The 23,049-nt window shown below is 39.4% G+C and overlaps 1 protein-coding gene across 4 annotated transcripts in view; it reads right to left on the bottom strand.

Moving 5' to 3' along the window:
* Positions 1-23,049, bottom strand: part of vti1a (vesicle transport through interaction with t-SNAREs 1A) — a 107,521-nt gene that overhangs the window by 83,799 nt on the left and 673 nt on the right. For all 4 annotated transcript variants that reach the window (XM_068583856.1, XM_068583854.1, XM_068583857.1 and 1 more), the window contains exons 2-4: positions 19,008-19,066; positions 18,011-18,121; positions 2,844-2,921 (exon numbers count right to left, since the gene is read on the bottom strand). In XM_068583856.1, the coding sequence (XP_068439957.1) occupies positions 2,844-2,921; positions 18,011-18,121; positions 19,008-19,066 (248 nt within the window). The remainder of the gene's footprint in view (positions 1-2,843; positions 2,922-18,010; positions 18,122-19,007; positions 19,067-23,049) is intronic.

The raw sequence follows: 23,049 nt of genomic DNA, 5'->3' as shown, positions 1-23,049 counted from the left end.
GTGGTGTGTGTGTGTGTGTGTGTGTGGTGTCGGTGTGTATGCGCACCAACATTTGTGCGTGTGTTGCATGCAGAGGAAACAGAAGGAGAAAATGTGCAATGGTAGCCTACCACATTATTAAAAAAAACGAGTGATAGTGCCAATTCAGTCTCTGTCCGCATACAGATAACGAATAAATGCCGAACTCTATTAAATCGTCCTTTAGCCATTATCGCAGGGCCAATACGCCATTTTCAGAACTTATGACGGTTCCCTATTTACTTAGCTATAAATCCTTGCCATGTAACCAACAGATTTGTGACTGGTAATGATCTGCTCAGCCAGGGCTATATGAAATGATCCTGACCTCTTTCAGATCGTCAGGAATTAAATTGACCGACTTGCCCCCGGCCCCCACCATCTTTTCCCCTCTGCTATCGCCGACGTCTCCTTAGATAAAAAACTCTGAAGTTCCGAGTACTCCACTCACAGCAAGACCAAGACAAGTATTATCTCCACAAGTTTTAAAATGAAAATGTGGTAAACACGGCACCTGGGAGGAAAAAGGGAGAATGTATATCATCCAGTTACTTTGCTTTTGGCCCCAGCATGAATCCTTTCTCAGGATTTCTGTGTATTTTAAGATATTAACGTGTCATACAATTTTTAAAGTTTCACCTCACACATTAGAATTGTAAAAGGGTTTTTCATAATGCAATAATTTATCTTGTGTATATTTAACATTTTAAATTTCAGAGTCGTGGTGATATTTTGGCAAAAAAATAAATTGGAAATAAAAAAAGGAAAAAATTAAAAGGAAAGGATATATTTTCAATGGTAGTATATTTAGCCTAAATTCCTGAAGATGAATATGTTTTTAGCTAAATAACTTTTTTATAGCTTTAACATTCATTCGATGTAATTCATAAACATTTCATAATTTACATTATTTTGATGTGAACGGAAAATTAAGGAGAAGTTATGAACAGAGTCAAAGAGTTAAATGTCAAATTCTGGCATCTCTCATTTTTCTGATGTGTGCATCATGAATCAAAATAACTTGTTATTGTGTTTATTCAGGAATAGAATAGTTTGACATTAAATACAATTTTAAAATTATAATAAAAAACAACAATTACAACAATAAAACAGCAAATTCCCCAATTTAGAATATTAATGTTTATCATTGTAAAATATGAATTCTAAACCAATACATTTGTGTATGATTTTCTTTTAAGATCTGTAAATTCTACATTAATAAATATCACTTATAAATATTTTTGGATAAATGTTTAATGAAAGGGAGATTTGAAATGAATTGAGAGGATGATGACAGGATTTTGATAGAAGTCCTCACAATCTCAAACGTGACATTTCTGACAGCAAACCTTCTTCCAACTTCTGCTGAAAATGTCAGAGTCACTTTTGTTTCTTGCTAATTTGCGGGGAATATGCATTTCAATTACACATCTTGGTCCTTGATACATATGTTGCTAAGATGTGTAGTTCATGGGTCATCATTGAAATGGTAATAGGGAAATGTTCAAAAAGACAGACAACTTTATTTAGCTTTGCTTATCTGTGAATTGTCTAAATATACACACATGAAGCACATGTGAGACTAAATGTGCAAATATGCATTTGAGTATTCATCTTTGTCTTTTTTTCTTGTTTGATTTGTGCAAATGCAAAGTATTTATTTGCATTTGAGTGTGTGAGAATGCGTGCGCCTGGAGACGCTGTAACCCCTGCAAGTTGACAGCCGATTGTAAAGGTAATATATAATTAGTCAAAAGACGTTTGGTCATAGTTGAGAGTGGCTGCATATGAGTGGCAGCTGTGCAGGTGAGCGATAGGTAAGTGCGTCTCAAGTGTTAAAACGCTGTTTGCTGAATCCGTTGATGTATCATTGTTTTGATGCGGCTCTACATTTATTCAAAACAACTTAAAGTTAAAAAGAACATGTGGCATATTTTGGGCAATTAAGATCACAATTCAAGATAATTGTTTTTCTTCGTCATTACCACTTTCACAACAAATGAATCTTTTTAAAAAAAAATTAAAATTGCTGACAATGAATAAAAAAATAACATATGTGGTCTTTATCTGCTGTTTATATCTCTTGAAATCAACAGGCTGAATTGACATTCAAACAAAATAGCATCTGTAATTAACCAATTGTGAATTGTTGATAGTTAATAGATCAAAACCATAAACAAGTCAAATAGAATGAGAATGTTTTGATTACAGGCTGATATTAAATTATACTAAATATATAAGATGGGGTGAAAGGATATTTTTTTGTATGAAGCACTGCACCAAATATATTTCAGTGAATGTTTTTCAAATATCAGTTAACAATATGAGAACATGGATTCTTATTTATTTTGAGTATCTGCATTGTGCAGGTCGGCCACCCTTTGAGTTTAAAGAAAGACCAGAGAACAACGTGCAGAAATTCTGCGCGTTTGTGCGTGTGCACCTCGATGGAGGATCTATTATTGGCCTAAGTCTACACCCGGCTGGAGAACAGCTGTGGGACGGTTGGAGTGAGGAGACCAGGTTTTGGGATTTTAATTTGTGTGGGATACTACGTTTGTGTTTAGGCGGGCATGTGCGCGCGTGAGTGTAAGCTTGCGCATGTGCGTCGGTCACAATCTGGCTTTGGCTTGACACTGGTCCCATGCCCTGAGCCCACTCGCTGGCAGCCCAGCTTTGCATTAAACAGTGTTGCTTCCGCATGACTTGGTGACAATACGGTAGTTTCGGCTCTCGATGGCCGCTACGAGGGGCCCACCTCCTAACCCTTGGGGCCAGTCAGCCACCCACACTGCTGTCGTTTGGGTCCCTGATTAGCGCCTCACCTGGTTCTCCGAGGAGCTGGCTTCATCCCCCAGGAGCTCGTTGCGCACCTCATCACTGTAGGCAATACGTGACCTTTTCTGCAGGGGGAGGAGGATGAGGAAGAAGGACAAAAAAGAAGAAGAAGAGAAGGGAAAGGGAAAGCAAAAAGAGAAAACAAGTGGGGAAATATGGCTTAGTACTGTTGTTGATGCAAGAACACAACAGGCATTCCTTAAGCACGAGAGCCCCCTAATGGAACTTGGTGACAAACCGAGTCATACACATGCAGCTTGTCAGTGTGTGTGCACCTCTCTCTCTCTCTCTCTCTCTCTCTCTCTCTCTCGCTCGCTCTCTCTCTCTCTCTCTCTCTCTCTCTCTCTCTCTTTCTCTCTCTCTCTCTCTGTGTGTGTGTGTGTCACGACGACACACGTACTGAAAACAAGTATGTCTGGGTTTGTGCCCGTGCCTCCTTCCAAGGTGATCTACTGTACCTACTGCACTTGTGCCACAGATGTGATGGCAAAGACCCCCACCTTGCCCAAATATAAGTTGAAGGATAGAGAAAGAAAAAAACTCATCTTGTGCGCATGGAGAGATTGTGGAACAGGGGGACAGAGGAGAGGGCCAGGGAGATGTATTATGAGGAAGTATCACTTGTCAGCGCTAAATCTTTTCTGGGGGCTGTCACCGCTGTCATCCCAGTGCAGTAGCAGGCTCTGTGATAACACCAATGCTGAGACTCAGACAGGGAATAATTCATCACCCATTGGCGGCCCATCGGATTTGGGGTTGCCTCTCTCTCTCTCCAACACACACACACACACACACACGAATAAGAGGAAATGCCATGTCCAAAAAAAAAAAAAAGCCTAAAAAGACAAACACTCCGACACACACATTTCATACACACTTCAGAGTGTGCCACCTCCAATTGTCGAAGAGTGGGCTGCCGTTGTACCGCTTGTTTACAGACGCCCGACCCATGGAAAAACAGCCTCTTGGCATGCCCTCTAAACTAAATACACACCAGCAGCAGACACAGAAAGTGTTTACTAAGCCTCCTTCGCTTTCTCTCACTACTGCCTTGACAGGGTTTCTAGGTGGGCTGCAGGAGGTGGGTACAAATCAAAGACAAACACTAGAATAGGAATGAAAATATCCCTTTTTCTCAACACAAATTCCTTATATTTTCTATATTTACTTAGTTCTCGACTCTGAATAAATAAAACAAAGTAAGAGAATCAGTCAAGGAACACCAATTACCTGGTGGGGGCATTCTTTTCCTCAAATACAATATCCCTTTCCCAGTATCTTTCTATTATCAGTTAAAGTTTGCAGAAGCTATTGCATGGAGGGCTTTGATGCTCCCTTCAGTACGAGAAGCACAAATCCAGGTTGAAAAAGACAATTCTAACCTCATGAGTGATGATATCAAGTTTCTTGATTGAAATAAACTTTGGAACCAATCACAATCAAGCCAGTTGATTTTTTTTTATGCTTTATTTGTCTCTCCTCATAATCTGGAGCACTGAGTGGAAAGTCATGGCTGATGTGATTTGGCTGTTATTATCGTGGTGGTGAGGGCAACAGTTCTCTGGAGTAATTACTGACAAGACGGAGGGCCTGATTGACCCAGACCACAAAACCCATTAGATAAAGAGCGCTCCCAAACAATACTCAACCACGGCGACCTAAGCTCACCACAGAACGCCCACTGTGGGGAAAAGAGAAGATCGGCAGCACGGATTGCCCCGCACGCCAACACGCATTATACCGGAGCACTATGTCAAAATGTGTGTCTATTTTTGAAATTGTTTTGTGAGTGTGCCATACACTTAGTTATTAACTTTTAAGTTAGTAAAAATCTTTGCAACACTTACATGTGTGACGCAAATTCCAAACATATTTAGGAAAACTAGGTAAGTGTGATCCATAAATTTACTTTGAACTCTTTTAACTCTAACACAAATAACGTTGTTTTATGTCAAATGTATGTGACATAAAAATATCTAATATAATAATTTCTGCTTGTTTGCTTTCTGCTGAAACTCCTGCTTTGTTGAAACTGTAATTATTTGTGTATATATATATATATATATATATATATATATATATATATATATATATATATATATATATATATATATATATATATATATTGATATATATATATATTGAAAAGAAATATATATAATATATATATATAACTACAATTAAATGATCATATTGTATCCCTCTAAAATGTACAAATGTAACTTTGATGCAGTTATTTAACTTTTATGCAAATACAAAAGTGTAATGTCAGCATTATTTAATGTGAATAAGTGGTCACTGTGCTGCTGTCAGATGTTAAAAGGAATTTCCGATTTGAACAAAACCAGAAAGACAATAAGCATCAATTTGAAGGCAGCGTGTGCACTTGTACACCAGACACACACATATTTGTTGCCAGGAAAACACCCACATATTCCATTTAAGTCGAGTTTCATCTTAAAGAGCTGCAGTGCAACTTAGGGGGAAAGACGACTTCACCAGTAATTGAGACGAGGAAGCCTGGGAGAAGCATTGATTTGAATGTTGAGGCTTACGTCGCCTTCAAACCATATGCAGGGATTTTTTGGTATTTCTTAAATAGCTGTCTGTTACAGATGAATGTATGAAGCGTTTCTGCAATGAGAACAGCGTGGATAACAAAGGAAAGTATAAAGAATGGAAAATGTCATTGAAATGAAAGTGTGCCGCTACTTCCCCTGTACCTACAGTATACACTCCAGTTTTTGTATTCCCCCTCAGGAAAACAACAGATTCCTGAGTGATTACTGCCTTCCCATTTGATGTAAAACATAAACAGCTGTGCAATATTGACTGCTTAATACAGTAACAGATTTTGATTATAAGTTAGAGTGTTAAGCAAACTACCGCTACGTGACAACAGGATCACTCTTGAGGTGAGAAAAGCAGAAGTTCCATGTAACAGTATGTATGCATATAGTTACAGTATATAGAGACTGAGGTCCACATCTTAAGACGAAACCAACTAATCAGGCTTTGTAATCTAAAAAAGAATGAGCGCTTTCAGAAGATACCTTATTGCTTAGAGAAAGGAGAGAAAAAAATGAGCTTTTTATAATCCTTTTGAAAGGTCTGTCTTTTGTCACTTTTTTAATCTTGGGTGAGAATTTGCTTCTATTCCCGGAAGCACACAAGAAAAGTACAAAGGTACATCTTAACTTTATGCAAAGTGGCCTGCCTTTAAAACTCCACTCATCCCGTCAAAAGCAGCGATGGAGGTGCTGGTGTCCTGTCAAAAACACACGTTTTACCTCTGTTGACATGGATAGCAGACGAATGAAAGCGACTCTTCTTACCCATCAAAATGTAATTACATATGCATGCATAACAATTCATATCAGATATGCTAATCAGTTTGGCACGAACCTCTGAGTAGAAAATTATATTTATTTAATTATAGCAAATATATGGATATTTCGTTGTGCACAATTTCTTTCTAGTAAGTGGGCATGCTTGGGTATATTGTCCAGGAATCTTAAAAAACATCTGTTTCAAGAAACCGTATTGATGATTGGGAAACAATGACCTTTCCTAATTTCAAGCAGTCAACAATAACGGTCTTTGTAATGTTAAAGAAAAGTTCTCCCATTTCCAAAAAAAAAAGTCGCAATAATTAAAATCAAAAGAAACCGAGATTCACATGCCCTCTAACTCTCCTCCTTGCTTTTCACCCAGTGCAGCGAGTGACACAAGGACAAGCGCAAATAATTGTAGCGCCTGGAAAGCGAAAAAATGTAAACAGTTCATTAGATGAGAAATAAAAGGCGTAAAAATACCCAGGGGCAGAGTGTAATGAGGGGCCCTGAAGTTCCTCTGCAAACGCCTTTTCCCTCCACTTTCCAGAGCTTTTCCTTTTTGCCCTGCACACACGGCTGGTGGCATAGCAGGAAGAGTAATTAACCATATTCAATTTACAATACTATGTTCCATTACAGGCTTTTGCACCAGTAGGAAAACAGCTTGGCATTTCCAAAATTAAACCCAATAACTCTTATATTGCGCTCAGTGTGCTTGTCTGAAACACTGACCTGTTTATTTCCTAACCATTAGAGCTGCTCAATGAATGTGGAAACATATCAAAATGATATTTCAACAATATCTTTCAGGTGGGCATAAATACACAAATAAACTAAAAAGGTTTGACATACTTGAATATCTTGTAAAAAACTAAGAAAAAACAAAAACCAGGAATGAAATGACAATAAAGTTGAGTCCTAAAATGTTTTTATGTTCACAAGAATGTGTACTAAGCACAAAGGTTATCGATATCACTTCCTTTTACCCCCTGCTGTGATATTTTCCCATGTGATGTGTGGACCAGTACCAGCGGGTCCCACTCTGGTTCCCCCCACAAGTGGGGGCAGAGGTGGACCGATGCGGCATGGCGTTAAAAGGAAGCGGAGACCTTTAAGCAGGCACAAGTATCACAACAGCATCTTAAATAATGCATCTCTGCTTGGCAGGGGGCTTAACACACACACACACACACACACACACACACGGCACAAAGGAAAAACACACACACAAATTGTTGTTCGGTGTCTTTCACTCTCCTTTAACACAAACAAATTGGGAGAGGTTGTTCAATTAAGTAAGTGCTCTTTTTAAATGCATTTGATATATTATCAGACAAAGGCAAGTAGCGACAATTGGGATTGTCACAGGAGGGTGTCATTTGTGCCTTTGTTTTATTGTGGTCTTTGGTGCTATCGAATCCCCCACTTCTGACTGTTGTGTGTCTTTGTGCGAGTTCACATGCGTGCACGGGGTCCACTGCGTGCACGGCGGAGGCTTTCTACGAGCCTTTGCATCCCGGGGAAACCTCCTTTAGAGAGCGTACGCGCACAACATATGTGAGCGGTAGCCTGGTGTGTGTTCTCTCCCCTAATAGAAGTGCAGCAGTGGTAGAGAAGCCAGCGCCTTAGATAACAGCATGGGGCCTCTCATTAGCTCACAGGTTGGTGCTTTGGTGGCGTCTACGCACACAGCATTGTGTTCCACTGCCATGAAAAACCTGAAGGAGTCTCCGAGAAGCGGTTGTCGAAAAACACAAATAAAAAAGGGAACGATCAACCGAGACGAGGTAATAAATGAGCCTGCGACATATCTAAACATGTATGAGGTGACGAGACGTCTTTTAGGGTGACAGAGTGTACCTGCTTTAAAAAGATCGTATGTCACTAAAAATAACTGACATTGTCAGTGACAATTGTAAAAAAAAAAAAAAAAAATGTTATTAGTTATTATTTATTCATTTTTAAGTATGCAAATTGCTAATTGACATTATCACAGAATCTATAGAAATCATTTAATATTACACAACAAGTAAACAAGATTTGATCTGAGGGATAAATACCTCGCCGTGTGCGAGTGAAAGAGTGCACTATTCTGATGGGGCCCTTTCATGCTTGTACCTCTGTGATACCGGTGGTGTATTTCCCTGTCAAAGTCATTTCTATTGCTAAGTACAGCTGAGATCAGTCAATAAGCCTAACGACTGTACCCACAAAGCAAGAGGCCGAGAGGCGGCAAGAGAAGAGGGGTGGGGGGGAGGATTGCAAGTGAACTCCAAACAAAAGAGCAAATTCAAGGAGGGCTTTGATTGAAGAAGCGCCATATACTTTTTGAAGGCCGAGGGATCATCTCTCAATGGTTATTTCTTTAAGGCATGAGGGCCCGATTAAACCCAATATTAAAATATGGAAGCTCTTCTAATGAAAAATCAAAGGCCCCGTTTCCCCTTCCACACCCCCATCCTTCCATCTCCTCTTCCCTCCGTCTCCCGTGTTCTCTCAGGTTTTCTCTCTTAGCCCATGGTTGTGTAGGAGAGGACGGAAAGAAAGACCGAAAGGAAGTATGAAGAGAAAGAAAGAAAGAAGAGAGCAAGAGATGGAAAGAGAGAAAATGGGGAAAGAGGGAGGGTTATAGAGATGAGGGACCTAGGTGCTGGTGGTGCAAAACAGAGACAGACAGCATTGGTTGGAGGAGTAAATCAATAGAGCAGAGCCGTCGGGGAGGCGGGCAGCCAGGGCAAGGAGAGAGGAGAGGAGAGGGGGAACCAGCACAGGGGCTCGAGCTCCGATCACAACGCTGGCTTCTGGCGTGCAGTGGGGAATAAAGTGGGCCTCCCCGGGTCAGCACCAGAGAAAAAGGTGAGATTAGAGGAAAGTGGAGGAGGGATTTTCACAGAGTGAAGGTGGGAGGGGTGGGAGAGGTGGGTGTTGGAGGATGACGAGGAGAGAGAAAGTGTGTGTGGAGGAGGAAGGGGGGTGTTCGGAGATGTGCAATGCAGGATACCTGGCAAGCCAGGGACCAACCGGCCCATTAGCCTGTGGCTACCTACATATGGTTCACTGAACCCTCTGCTGAGAAGAGCTCCTCTCCTATCAGTCTTCCCATCTTTTTTAAAGAAAGAAATACCTTCACTTTTAACCCTTTCTCTGCTTTGGAAAGAGGTTCACTTCTGACCTCGATTTATGATTCATTTTTGTTTGATGTCTATTCTTGGAGTGTTATCTAAAATTGAAAAATGTAATAAAAAAAATGAAAAAAACCTAGACACAAAGGGAGAGGAGTCGGGCCTGCTGAGCATGTGCGTGTCCGTCAGTGGACACGCACAGAAGACTATCTCCTTCAGTGCTTTGCTTTTACTTGTAATGTGACCATTGTTGGCGCTGAATAGCTTGATCATTAGCATAAGAATACAGCAGCACATATAGGGACTTAGCCAGATCATTATCTCTATATATTTATGTATACTTTGTTATTTCAGTAGCCAGAACACATTCAAATGCTGATGAGGCCAGTAAGGCCCCCTTCCAAAGCCCTTCCAACATGTGCCCTCCTGAACTTTCCAATACACTTACTAGTTTCCAGGGAGTCTGCAGGTTTTGTACTGGAATTTACAAAAGTAGTTACAAAAATTTGGAGGGGAAATTGCCAACTGCAGGCTACAGAGAAGACTTGTTTACACATCTGACGTAGAATAAAAAAACTAAAGTATACAGAAAAGAACATGCTATATTCATCACAGGAATAAGTAAGTTAAGTAATTCACAAAAAACAAACATCTGCAGTTTATTATTCAAAAGAAAGAGTAGCAGAATATTTTTTTTTTTAAAATGAAGTAAAAAGTGCACAAATCACATTAATTTAATGAGCTATTTAAAATGATTGTTTTCTGAAATGGGCAAAAGATTTTTTTTCATACTTAATAAGATTCTTGGCCATTTGGTACAAGCACTTAAAGCAGGGAATGTTTTATGTGAAACAGATCACTTCTGAATATAAACGTACAAAGACAGAATGTACAAAAAGTTTCACAATGCAGAACAAACAAGTGCTCTATGGTAATGATGGGAACAAAAATAAAGAGTTTAGTCTCACTGCAGGAGCAGGCTGATGCTCTAATGGTGGCCAACCTCTGGGATAATTGAAAAAGAAACCCTAATTCATCTTCCACAATGTAATTCTGATCAAGGCCACAGCCAGATTCCACTGCAGGCTTCAAAAACACCAGAAAAAAAGGCAAAATTGTTGGTCGCTGAGAGCAAAAACACGTTCCCTTTCTTTGTGACACGCTCCCTCATTAGAAACACTTAGGATGAGAGCTAGGAACTAAGTTTAATTGTGTGTCCGCATGTGTGTGTGAGCATGAGGTTAAAGCATTTGTAAACATGAAGCTTTAACTATAAAGAACCGCCAGTAAAGATGCAATGTAAAGAGTTCTTCCTCTATTCACCCCTTTCCTCCCACTCGTCTTCTCCCAGGCTTACTTATTAAAAAGCAAATGCCACTGCCTAAAATACAGAGGAAAAACACAGACCCAATGATTCATAATATATTTCATAAATACTTCATGAATGCCTTCACCATACTTAAGCCAGTCTGGCAAAAAAAGAAAACAGTGTCACCTATTCTAGTACCCGCTTGTCAGCACATCACTGGGGAGTGGGTGTCACATGTCACTTCTGGTTTACAGTACTGCGTGGGACAGGCTCGGTGCAAGGAAATCGGGGGTAGGACAGAAAGAAGAACAGAGGGAAAAGTGATGGGGAGGTGGAACGGGGTGTAAAAAGAGGGAGCAGAGGAAGGAGGAGGATGGGGGTGTTATCACATCATCGCCCCATGTCTTTATATTTTCCCCCTTATTATCTTTGGCCCCCACTCACTCCAGTCACTCAATCACACAAGCCCTGAGGACAGCGAGGGGACCTAGGAGGGCCTTTGCTTCATGGCAGACTCTGCCAGACGAGCGTCTGAAAGCTATACTGATCGCTGTCAGTGTGTGTGGAAGTACGGCGACTTTGGAGGGGCCAGGAGAGATAAGCGAGAGAGGAAGCGATCGCGTGCAAGGATAACGGCCGAATTTGCACACTTCCAAACAAAACCTGTGCTCCAGGCATAATGCAGATACCTCACCCATACAGACAAGTGTTAACATAAAGAGATGGAGAGGGAGTTGAGGGTGATCTGCTTACAAATGATATGCTATGTGATTTCTGCGAGGCGACTACTGACAAGAACTCATCCTGTTAATGACCATGAAACTCATAAGGATGACAGTAAAGCAAATGTCCTCAAAATGTATTCTCACTCCTCCATCTGGGACACTTATCATATTCATGAAATTGGTTTTCTAACACATTATATTTGAGAAGATTTTTCACTCTGATTTCTCTAAAGTCTAAAATCAGGTCTGGTCAAAATAAGGGTAAAACTTGTGCTTTTGCAGAATGGTTTTAGTCCCAATATTTTTTTTTAGTGGTCATTAATAGTAGTAATAACCACTTTAAATTGTTATATTTGAGAGTACATGTTTGTAGTAGCAGTGGAAAATGGAGTAAAGATGTTGTATATCACTATTGAGGCTCATCACATGATTGACGGCATGTGCTATTCAAGTCATGGAGTGACCACCCGGACTTTGCCAAAAGGGCCATTTTCAGCTTGAAAGACATGTCAATCAACCATCAATAAAACTGGTTAATTGATGCAATACATGTGTTTTAATCACTAAAAAAACTTGTTTTTTTTAAAAGAACCGGAGTAGTCCTGCACATTGGGATATTCTGGTTTGTGTCTCACTCTTTTCTGAACGTGAACACAGAACTTTTGGACAATACATCCTTTTGTCCTTATTGTGCCACTGTCCTTCAACCCAGATTTGACCCGCTGCTGCCATTACACCATCAAACTCGTGAAAAATGGTTTCAACATGAGTGACAAAAGGCTAATCCACAAATGAATCCCATCTTCGTGTCCATAAAGACGACATGGAAAAGCCTCCAATGGCACAAATCCACAAAGGGCTTGAGGAAGACATACTGCGCACAACAACTTCCCAATGAAAGCCATAATTCGTAAGTAGGGAAGAAGATCTATTTGTTTACATCTTAAATCTGCACTCAGAGGAAATATATGGGGAAAATCCGTCAATTGGCGGAGTCCTTTTAAAACTAGTTACGAGTGATTAGAATGTGGTGTCATTGATGGGTTGTTAAGCAATAAACCATGAAAAGAGTCAATCTGCCTTCACTCTTCTCTGTTGAATAAGAACAAGTAAGCCATGGCAACCTAAGGCGATTTAAAGTGTCTAACATCCAACTAATGTTGGTCTGTCAAGTTGTCTGCTTGGAGGAGTCACCAGAACGAGGACAGGGGGCAAACAGCTAGAGCCCTTCAAGATGGATTACAACAATGCTAATTTATTTAACACGACGAGTGCGCTTCGAGTGTGGGAAGTACAGTGCTCCTAAAATCTCCCATCAAAACCTAAATCACAACATAATTATCAGCATCTGGTTTAAAAAAAATAATTTAATAAATAGCATTGATTCCAGAGCTTCTTCAAGCAAACACAGAACTTTTTGATCAATTACTTTGCAAACTCTTCTTTCCGTGTTTGTGCCAAACTTTAGTTTAAGGCTGCTATCACAACCTTGAATTGTCCGTGACCACTAATTAAAATTGTCCATAAAATTCATACAGTAACTAAACGAAGAGCAGCCTCATCTTCATCCGTTTGGTTATATTTGGGGTGTATTCTCTAAATACAGAACAAGGTATCAGTATGCTTCGAGTGAATTAGGTAGAGTACAACCCAGAACACAAAGCATGCACATAGGCCCAATACCTTATACCTTTTATGGCATTTCAAGAACCCTGCAAAGATGTTAATTAATTGCAAATGATGAGCGGATCGTGGATGACCTTCAGATGCAGAGGCAACAAATAGCTCTGGGGTTTGGAAACAGGAAAAGAGGCTTATGGAAAACTTCTGATTGCTAAATTTAAAGATGAAGCCTGAGCTGTGTTTTGTAAAGTCAAGAGTCATTCATTAGTTCTTCTACGACAAAACAATTTATTCTGATCGAATATAAGGGAACCAAATACAAACCACGAGTTATATGTCTTGGCCTTGTTTGAGGCTTATTCACATTTGACACGCAATAAATACCATCATGAAATTATATGATCTTAATTGTAATAACTCATAGAGTCAAATAAATTCTCCTCCTATACAAGTTGCTCTTAAGAAGGTCCAATGTATCAATTCAATAAATGCAGCACTCAATGTTTTGTGCCAATTGAAAGCTAAATCATCTTTAGAAGGTCACAATTAAAATCATATATCCAATTGCACAGAATACAGCGTTTTATTTGCATTCACCTCCGTGTACCTGGCAAATAAACTGTTCAATAATCCAAGGTTGACTGAGGCTTTGGAAATGCATTAATTATGCCCCTGGGCAGACATTAGGAGGCATTCCATCGAAAGATTTGTAATAAAGGAAAAGACAGTCCAGACATCACACTTGACCATGACTGTGACTCAAAACAATCAGAAATGTGGAAAAGATAGTTGTATCCTTGTGGCAGTTGCTAAATGACTCAATATCAGAAAACACAAACATCAACTATTTCAATATCTATAATGGAATAATTTAAGCTTGGGAAGGAAAGAGAAAATCATTCCATTGTGACTTCAACTCTTTCTTATAAAAAGAGGAGCACAGAAGGTTACAGAAAGTTGGCCTCATCATATTTTTCCTATCTTGTAATAACTTGCATACCTCTTATACATACTGGGTAGTGATATGTATTTTCAAAAGATGTTTGATTAATGACACGGTGGTACTTTATGGAGTACAATACAGTATATAATGACTAAACAACAATACCTTTCTATTCAGCCAGAATTGAGGTTGATCCAACTAAATTAATTGCTCTAAAGAATCACCCACAGCAACATATTGAATCTCATTGCATTAACACAACTGCCTTGACCATCACTGACACTCATATCCTCTTAATGACAGAAAAATGTGACGTGTTCAACAATAAAACTTGTTAGAGCTTTATATTTAATGACTACCAATTAACCTTTATCAGAGTCAAGGCTCCTTGAACACAAAGCCTTGAACATTTAGACTATAAGTGTGTTTGCTATCGGATAATAAAGACAACATTTAACTCACCACTTTTAACACAACTGAGAGAGGGGAGATATTAGCAGCAACGCGTAAAGTCAGAAAGATTAATTGGGAGAGCATATGGGAGAGTTACAGTATGAAATGTTTACAATATAATATAAAAAGACATTCCACTTTCCTACAAGGAGATACTATTTTATTAAAATTGTGTTTACATAATTAACTTTCAGAGCTTGACTATGCATAGACAAACTAAATAAAATATACAAAGTTAACTCCTATAATGCACTTTGTATTAAATGGGCTTACACTGCAAGGGCACTTTTGGTTACATTATTTTCAATCTCCTTTACAAAGCATAAAGGATGATGTCAGGCATAGTAATAAGTGGAAGGATTTATCATAGAAAGGCCACTCATACATCAGAAAGGCAAAGTAATTGGGAAATGTGGCCAATATTGTGCTTGTCTTGTATCTTTAGTCGTAGAAAATTCTTAGAGCAATACCGCCATCTGCTGCAAAAAGAGAGTAACAACCACGGCGGCTAGCACAAGCATGCTGATGGCTCAACGTTAAAAAAAAGTCACACAATATAAAAGAGGCCCTTCAAAAAAATGACTATTGATTTAATGGTTTAACTTTAGTAGTATTCAAGAGTGCTATGACTTGTAGCTTTGCTGTGCTTGTAACTAATGTAGAGTGAATAAAGAGATGCACCTTCTATATTTGTGAACTTCACAAGCTAAAAGGTCGGACACAGTTCTTTTAATTCCGGCTTTATCGATAATCGTGTCATCCATTAAAACAAACTGTTAACTTTAGGTTCACTGAAATCTATGCTAGACGAAAATGTGTTGGTATATATTAAACATATTCGAGCCCAGACCTCACAAAACAACATGGGACACCTTTGAAAATGTCAGGAAAGGAAGGGCTTTGATATAATAAAAAAAAAAAAGAAATGCATCCTGACAACAGTTTCCAGGGCTGACAAAAGTACCTCTAAATCTCTGCGCCAATATTGCATTATGACAGCTTATGGCTGACACCTCATTATGCCCATGTCAGAGGCGTCACACATTTACAATTAGCACGGTACATCATTTGAGTCACATCCTCAAAAGTGGATTGTGTTTTGTGAGACACAGCAGACGTCTGTAGACCGCCCACCTTCCCTACTGTGATGGACCAAGTGCAGCCCTTTGAGGATGCTGGCTCTGTTTACCCGATAGATTTCATTAAATTAAGCTTACCTCTTCTTTGCCTGATCAAAGCCACTGCTAAGAGCCATGCCACCCTGCTTCCCCTGACCAGAACAAGCCGACTCCATCAAATAGGATTTTCATTGTTCTCAATTTTTTTTCACACTCTGTCTTTTCTTTTTTTTTCAGGTCAGGCTGGCATCCCCTTTAGGTACTGCATTCCCCGTTTGTCACGACCCAGAACCTTTAAGACCCCCACTGTCCCCTCTATTATCGCAATGAAGCTGTCAACCAAGCCAACAAAGCTACATCTCATATATACACCTTTGGGATGCCTGTTTGATAAGTTGTCTTCCTGGATGAAATGGCTGGGTTACTAGGGTCGACTCTGGCCCTGTCTGGAAAGGAGCAGGAATGAGGTCTCAAGCTGGCACACCGGTGGTAGGAAGACTTCAAACCACGGGTGAATGGGAGGATGAGAGAGCAGGTTAAGGGGGGAGACACCCGTGGGAGACCAGCAGGGGGTGGGGTCGGGGGGAGATTGGGTAGTGAGGGAGTGGAAAGGCCTTGATATCCACGGAAAGCACAACAAAGCCGGAGCTTTTTACATTAAAAAGAAAGGAGATTGCCTTTTTTCCACTAGACGCCTTTCGAGCCGAGTGTCATGTCTTCCCTAGGCCTGCAGGAAGTGAGAGGCCGAGCTCAGCTATAGCATTTGGCACATCTGAGGCACATCTGAGGGGGCTAAAGTTCTCGCCCTCTGAACACTTGCATCAGATTTATGGGAGACCAGAAATACTAGATGTTACCGTGTGAGGTGGGTGATCCTGGTTTAAATGCACACTGATCTGACCACGCCACACACAGAGGTGTAAAAGTGAAGATGACTCTGTTGAGGGGAGTCACAGTTACAAGCAGAGAAATAGTCTTTTATTCTTTAACCACTAGGACTAACCGCTACCTTCTGCTTGTATTTCAGTATCTTGAGCCTTGACACATAAGTATGCAGTGAAGAAGTAGGAATATACACATTATGGTTTATAAAGTGGATGGAGGAAATTCGTACTTTCCTGGTTAAAGAAAACAAATGTCCCTATGTGAGAACCTAAGTCAGGCATACAAATGCAAGTAATGGGAAAAATTTGCACCAATATCAGCCTCAGTGGGCGTCAACTGCTTGATGATTAAGCATGGCAAGTGTGGGGAGAAGAAAAGTTAAAGATTAATCATCAGCCAATTAAATGCCCGTGGCGAGGAAAGTAAACTGCCTTGGCACAGAGATCTCCTCCTGTGATCTCAGTTAGCACATCCCTGTGGTGTTCTCGCAGATCACTGGCACAAGATATCTCCATCCAAATGGATTGTTTATGCATGTTTACTTGTTTGTTCGGCAATGATGAGTGGTGGATTTGGGGGAAAATGTATATAGTTGTTTGTATCATATTTGTTATGTTGTGATGAATGATAGAGGGTGTCAAGCAGGTGTCTGAGATAATGATTAGAGTGAAATTGTTATTTGTTTTGTTTGTCAGTGGCCGGTCGACGCATGGGCGGTGGTAGAAGAAGATATTAAATCATATGCATGAGAACTATGTCATAGTTGTTTTTGATAAGAACGTACACAATATCCAGTTTTTTCAATGATAATTCAGTATTTATTTTTCCAACCTGTACTAAGGTTGTGGATCTTTTTCACATTTGATTCGTGGAAGGACTCGTCTGCTCTCAAGCTCAAGGTCGGTTGCATTTACACTACGGGTTTATTATCGTGTTGTGAGCAAAACAAAACTGACAACAGAAAACAATAACAGAAAAAAATAAAGATACCATTAAATATGCATGTTTTTGAAGGTAAAGACAAACAATGAACTAACGATGCTTTTGCAACTGAGGATAAGAAGAAGAGTTACAAAAGATTATAACAAATACCAGGAGCATATTCAATAATTACTCATTTCCATCACATTATTGATTAAGTAAAATGCCTTGAGCAATGTTTGTAGCCAACAATGTGAACTAAAAGCAATGCACCTACAAGACTGGACTATTTATTACACGTTGACTGAGGCTGGAGATCAAGTCAAGACACACAGTGATTTATGAATTACTAAACAAGGCCAGATTCTGCAGCAACAACCCAGACACGTACAACCTGTTCTCAATAGGCAACACTTGCAAGTTCAAATACAAACTTGGAATTAACCTCGGTGGATGCACCACTGAGCTTCAGCGTAGGACGGTTTGTGTATGTGAGAGAGAGAGAGAGAGAGAGGGAGTTTGGCTGAGTGAGGAAACATTGAACGTGCATGAAAACCACAAGGGATTTAAAAAGGTGACTGCAGTATGTCTTATACATAAAAAGTATGTTGCCATACACATGCACATTTTAAAAAGCCACACTTTGAAAGAGAATTTTGTAAATGCTGATGATGTGCTTTTTTATTTGTAATATTCAAGTAACCATAAAGAAGTACTTACAAAGTCTTTCTCAAGCTTCTCTATCTCCTGCTTGTAGCTCTTCAGCCTGCCGTTGAACATGGCTCGGCTCTGGATGGGGATCTCTCGCACCTCCAGGTCCATCTGCTCCAGCTGAAACCAGGAGTTAATTTAGTGCATTTAACACCTCAATTTATATTCACATCTAAAAATATACTTGGACGATAACACATCACAAAATTAGCAGGTTAGCCAATTAAAGCCTTTCTATCCTCTAATGGCCATGATCTTACCATTAATACATTTCTGTTATTGTTACTGTTCTAAATCTCACAAAAGTTTAGCTTTTGCAGTCTATGACAAAAACCTGCTAAAGATAGAAATTGTGACAAATCTTAAACTTTCTGAAATGAGGAACTTCAGCGGCATTAACTTTATTATGTTCCATGTTGATTGTAAGAAGAAAATGCCTCCCGCTCACGTCACTCCGCTGTGATAAAAGTCACGAAGGAGGAAGGCTGTTCCGTAAATAAATACACAATCAAATATGAGAGCGCCCCTTCATTGCGGCGACATGCACAGGCCCAACAATGTCGTAGGGAATGAAGTAAAAGTACATTTGATGCATGGCTAGACAGGTCTCTCTGTGGCGGATTTGGAGGAAACTAATCACTGTGACATAACAAGACAACTGCAACAACAATTTGTCTCTGTCAGGTGACTTTGCTCATTTTTAAACAGCAACATGAAGACTCCCACCTCAAGATAATGGCTTGAAATGTGTCATAGGGGTGTCACTTAAAAGCAGATTACTGGAAAGTAATCATGTGAGGAGGAAGCCTCCTTTCCGCCATGTGAAGTGTGTGGGTGTGTGTGTGTGTGTCTGTGTGTATTCGTGTGTGTGTGTGTCTGCATGTCATGTCACCAGGATAATACAGGTGCTGTTGTCTGGTGCCAGTGAAAATTGTCCCCTCCCTCTTTCCACAAATTCATTATTTAGGAAATGGGAAGAGGAGAAAATTACTGATCAAAGACATACCAACTCTCTGACTTCTTCAAGCTGTTTGTCGACATTTAGAACCAGCTGTGTCTTCTCCTCTGAAAGAGAAAAAAACAGCAACATATTGATCAGCCGACAGAAGAACAGCGCTTCATGACAACAACCTAACTCCCCCGCAACGGGGGAAGAGAGGGGGAGAGAGAAAGAAAGACTGGGAGAAAACAACACACGAGGACACATTTGAAGATATATTTACACATTCTCTCCACACGACGAGCCAACATTTGATGTCTCTTAGTTATTGGCGTCTATGGGGCCTTTGTTGGTTCCTGTTGAGGAGCAGTGAGACACCTCGTGCCAACTCAAAGGGAAGGGAGGTGTCAGCTTTGCTCACTTGCCAGAAGTATGAGTCCCACTCAGAATGACTAACGCACCGTTCTGCACCTCACCCCGTGGCTGCTCTTCCACATTACCCATTGAAACTCATTACGACTTGCAAGAGTGCCAAAGAAGCACGTAAACTACAGTGCATCCCATCGTTATTTAAGGCAGAAACACTTCCACTTAAGTTCGGCAAATATAAGAAGTGGTCTTTGATCCGAAATTAGAGCTTTGCCACGAGAGTGAACCCATATTAAATGTAGAAGTCTGGCCTGGTATTTCAGCAATCAAGCATCATTAAATGTGTGAACCAAGCATCATTCACACAAATACCTTCATAGAGAGAGAAAAGAAGAGAACATTTTTAAAATGTTGAAATAAATTAAACATGTTTGAATAACTATATTTTAGGTATATTCAGATAATTAGTCATCGTTAAAGCCATATACCAAGAATAAAATATTAAATGTTGACAGGTTAAAAACTCTCAAATGTTTGAAATTGTTTGCGTTGAATCATATAAAATGGAATTTTTCACAGAAGGCATTTTGAAGCAATGGCTCTGGAACCAGTAAATTATGACCATTGTGTCCCAAATTCATATACATACATACATACATACATACATACATACATACACAAAACTGCTTTAGTGGTTAGTAAACAAAAAATACATTGAAAACACAGCAAACTGCAACATTAGAATGTCACTGCTAGTGAAAGCTTACAAAGCTAAAGATAAGATGTACTGTATTACTTTTAACTCCAGCTGTGAGCACGTCATCAGAATAGTGTCTATTGACAGCACACACAAAATAGTCAAACTTTACAATGTATATTGTGTGGTTCAAATGTACTTTATTGTGTCACTTTCACAGTGTAAAAGCCTGCTTATGCTTACTACAATATTCTATTTAAGGAATTCTTTCAAATTAACTCCATTTCAGATATGTGGTCTACACTTCTTCAGAGCAGATCACAGGGCTATTAGTTGTTGGACTGCAATATTGTCCAAAGAAATCTAAGTCCAAAGGCACCATGGGCCAACATCAACTTTTGCCAGTCCTCAAATTCATTTTTAAAACCTGTGTCCAACCTCACAACGTACACAGTAAACAGCCAGAGGCTGAAAGGTGAGAAGGAGCTCTCTTGCTCTCTTCAAACTCTGGAGAGATGTGAAATATATATATGGATATTTACAGATGAGAAGTTTCGTACACAGAAGCAAGGCAAACAAAGAAGAAGTAGGCAAATATATATATATATATATATATATATATATATATATATATATATATATATATATATATATATATATATATATATATATAAATAACATAGTCCTTGAACCTTAGTTTTAGGAGGATGGCAACAAATAAATATATAAAAACACATTAATTTGATTGTTACAGAAATGAAGACAGTCAGAGCATTCTTTCCACACGCCCTGTCCATTATCAGCAAATGTGCACATGTGAAATGGAGAGATACAACAACAGCAATGACAAAAGCCTTTTGTCTGCAGTTATATTAATGTATTAAATGGAGGGCTGTCAAAACCATGGCACAAATTCAGCCACTTCAGGAAGAAGAGCCAGAGGGACTTAAGTAAGGAAAGAAGAAAACCCGTAATGAGACGGAAGGGAATTGAAATTAAACTGTAAACTATTCTGTTAGTGGCAGAAGACATTGAATAACTACTTATGGTTCTAATGTGTTTCCTGGCTTTGTGCATATTCATATGGGCTTACTCTGACACAGTCAACAGATGGCGGGAGGACGCAATGTGGAATTACACTGTGGAATGGGCTGCCATGAATCTTCAAAGATGCCAATTCTAAACCAGAAATACTCAGTTGGGCGAGGTTTCGTGAGAGGCAGGGCCCTTTGAAAAGCCAATGAGCAAGTCTGAGATAACTGTTCAAAGTAGGGTTTGGACTGGAGTTTTTACCAGTCAAAACTGAAAACAATCTACATGCAATAGTCAGCTGTGTAAAATACAATTTTGCCAGGGTCACTGCATACATTTACAGTAGTTCATTATATAATATCTATGATTGGCTTGATGATTATATCTTGTTGGCGTTCCATGTTTTGAAAATAAGATCTGCTGTACAGTGTATTTAACATTACAAAAACTGATGTTTAGATTAGGAGATGCGGAAAGGCTCTCTTTCTTCATTTTTATTTTGTACAAATTTTCAAAAGTGCAAACTTTATTACTATTTTACTCCCACTACCAACTGTTTGCACACTGGCACAATGGTTGCTTAGAGATAATGTATGTTATAATGGCCCAATAGATGTAGCAGGGGAGAAAAAGAGCAACGTGTTTCAATGTGAGAATATAGTGTCTGGGTAGAAATAGGCCTTGACAGCATGATACTTGTCCAACAATGTAAGATAATTACTATACTACTACTATATAAGATACTATACTACTACTTGTCTCTAACACTCTTTAGTTGGCATTTGTGACCTAAATATTAAAAGGATGTTCGATAGATGAACAAGAAATAAACTATATAATAAAATAAAACATTCTATGTGGGACATTTTCCCTTTAATAATGTATACATCTATTTATCTTTAATGCAGATTGTTGACCTCTGCTGTATGTAATATACTTATATTTGTCTTAATCTACTGGGTAACAAAAAGTTGTCAATAAAAGCTACTATGCAAGATATGTTACGCCCAGACCTGGGTAGTTTTGTGTTCAATGTTTGTTGTGTTGGCTGTCACTCACTCTGTCTCTCGTTTCAGACTCCTCCCCCCTCGTGTGTCAGCCTCATGTGTGATTGCAAGCCCCGCCCTCATTGTTTCCACCTGTGTCTCGTTCCCTTGTGTATTTAGTCTGTGTCTACCCTCTGTCTTGTGCCAGTGTATCATTTGATGGTACGAACGTCTAGAGTAAAGACTCTGTTTTTTGCAACCAACAACCTGGTCTCTCGTGTCTGCTTTTGGGTCCAACCTCCCGTGGTCCTGGTCTTCCTAACAAGATATATGTTGCATTGGTAGTGAACATGAACTTGTCCAATAACGCAAATAATATACCATCCGAAATATTTGGGACAGCTAGTAAGAAAAATTATGTTTCAGTGTGAACATGCCGTTTCTGAGCCGACATTAGGACTGGCCATCTGACTACAGGACCTAAATGGCTGCTTCTGTGTAATCCATGCGGAGAATACAGTAGAAACATCTTCTATTCAAGCAAATACAACAAAAAGGACGCAACTAATTTTGACTTGACTCCCATTTGAACACTTAAATAGTCATTTGGCTGACAAAGTGTTTAGTAATGTAATTTATCCATCCACCTATCTCATTTTTTGACACGCACAGACGTAAGTAACTTATTCTATCCTCTGTTCTGCAGAGGGCGAGCCATTGCAAAAATATCACATGGACAGACTCGATCCCTTATTAACAATTTACCAATTCACCTGACCCACGTGTCTCTGGAGTGTTGAACCACAAGAACAACATGTCACATACACATAAGTTGGACATCCAAACACACATCTGAGCTCTTCTTATAAGATGACGAACAGCACTCAGTACTAAATGTTTCATAATGTTTTCATGAATGTCAATTTAATTCTGAAAGAAGAAAGAAAGATGCTATGGTGTCATGGTGATTCAAAAACTTAGTTCCCCAGTATGTTTATTCATTTAAAAAAAAAACACTGTTTTC

The sequence above is a fragment of the Clinocottus analis genome, unplaced genomic scaffold, assembly GCF_023055335.1.
Source record: "Clinocottus analis isolate CAN_PGR_092001 unplaced genomic scaffold, fCliAna1.0.p SCAF_19, whole genome shotgun sequence".
Classification (NCBI taxonomy): Eukaryota; Metazoa; Chordata; class Actinopteri; order Perciformes; family Cottidae; genus Clinocottus; species Clinocottus analis.
The sequence above is the reverse complement of the archived record's forward strand: the minus strand, read 5'-3'. Positions and strand labels throughout refer to the sequence as shown.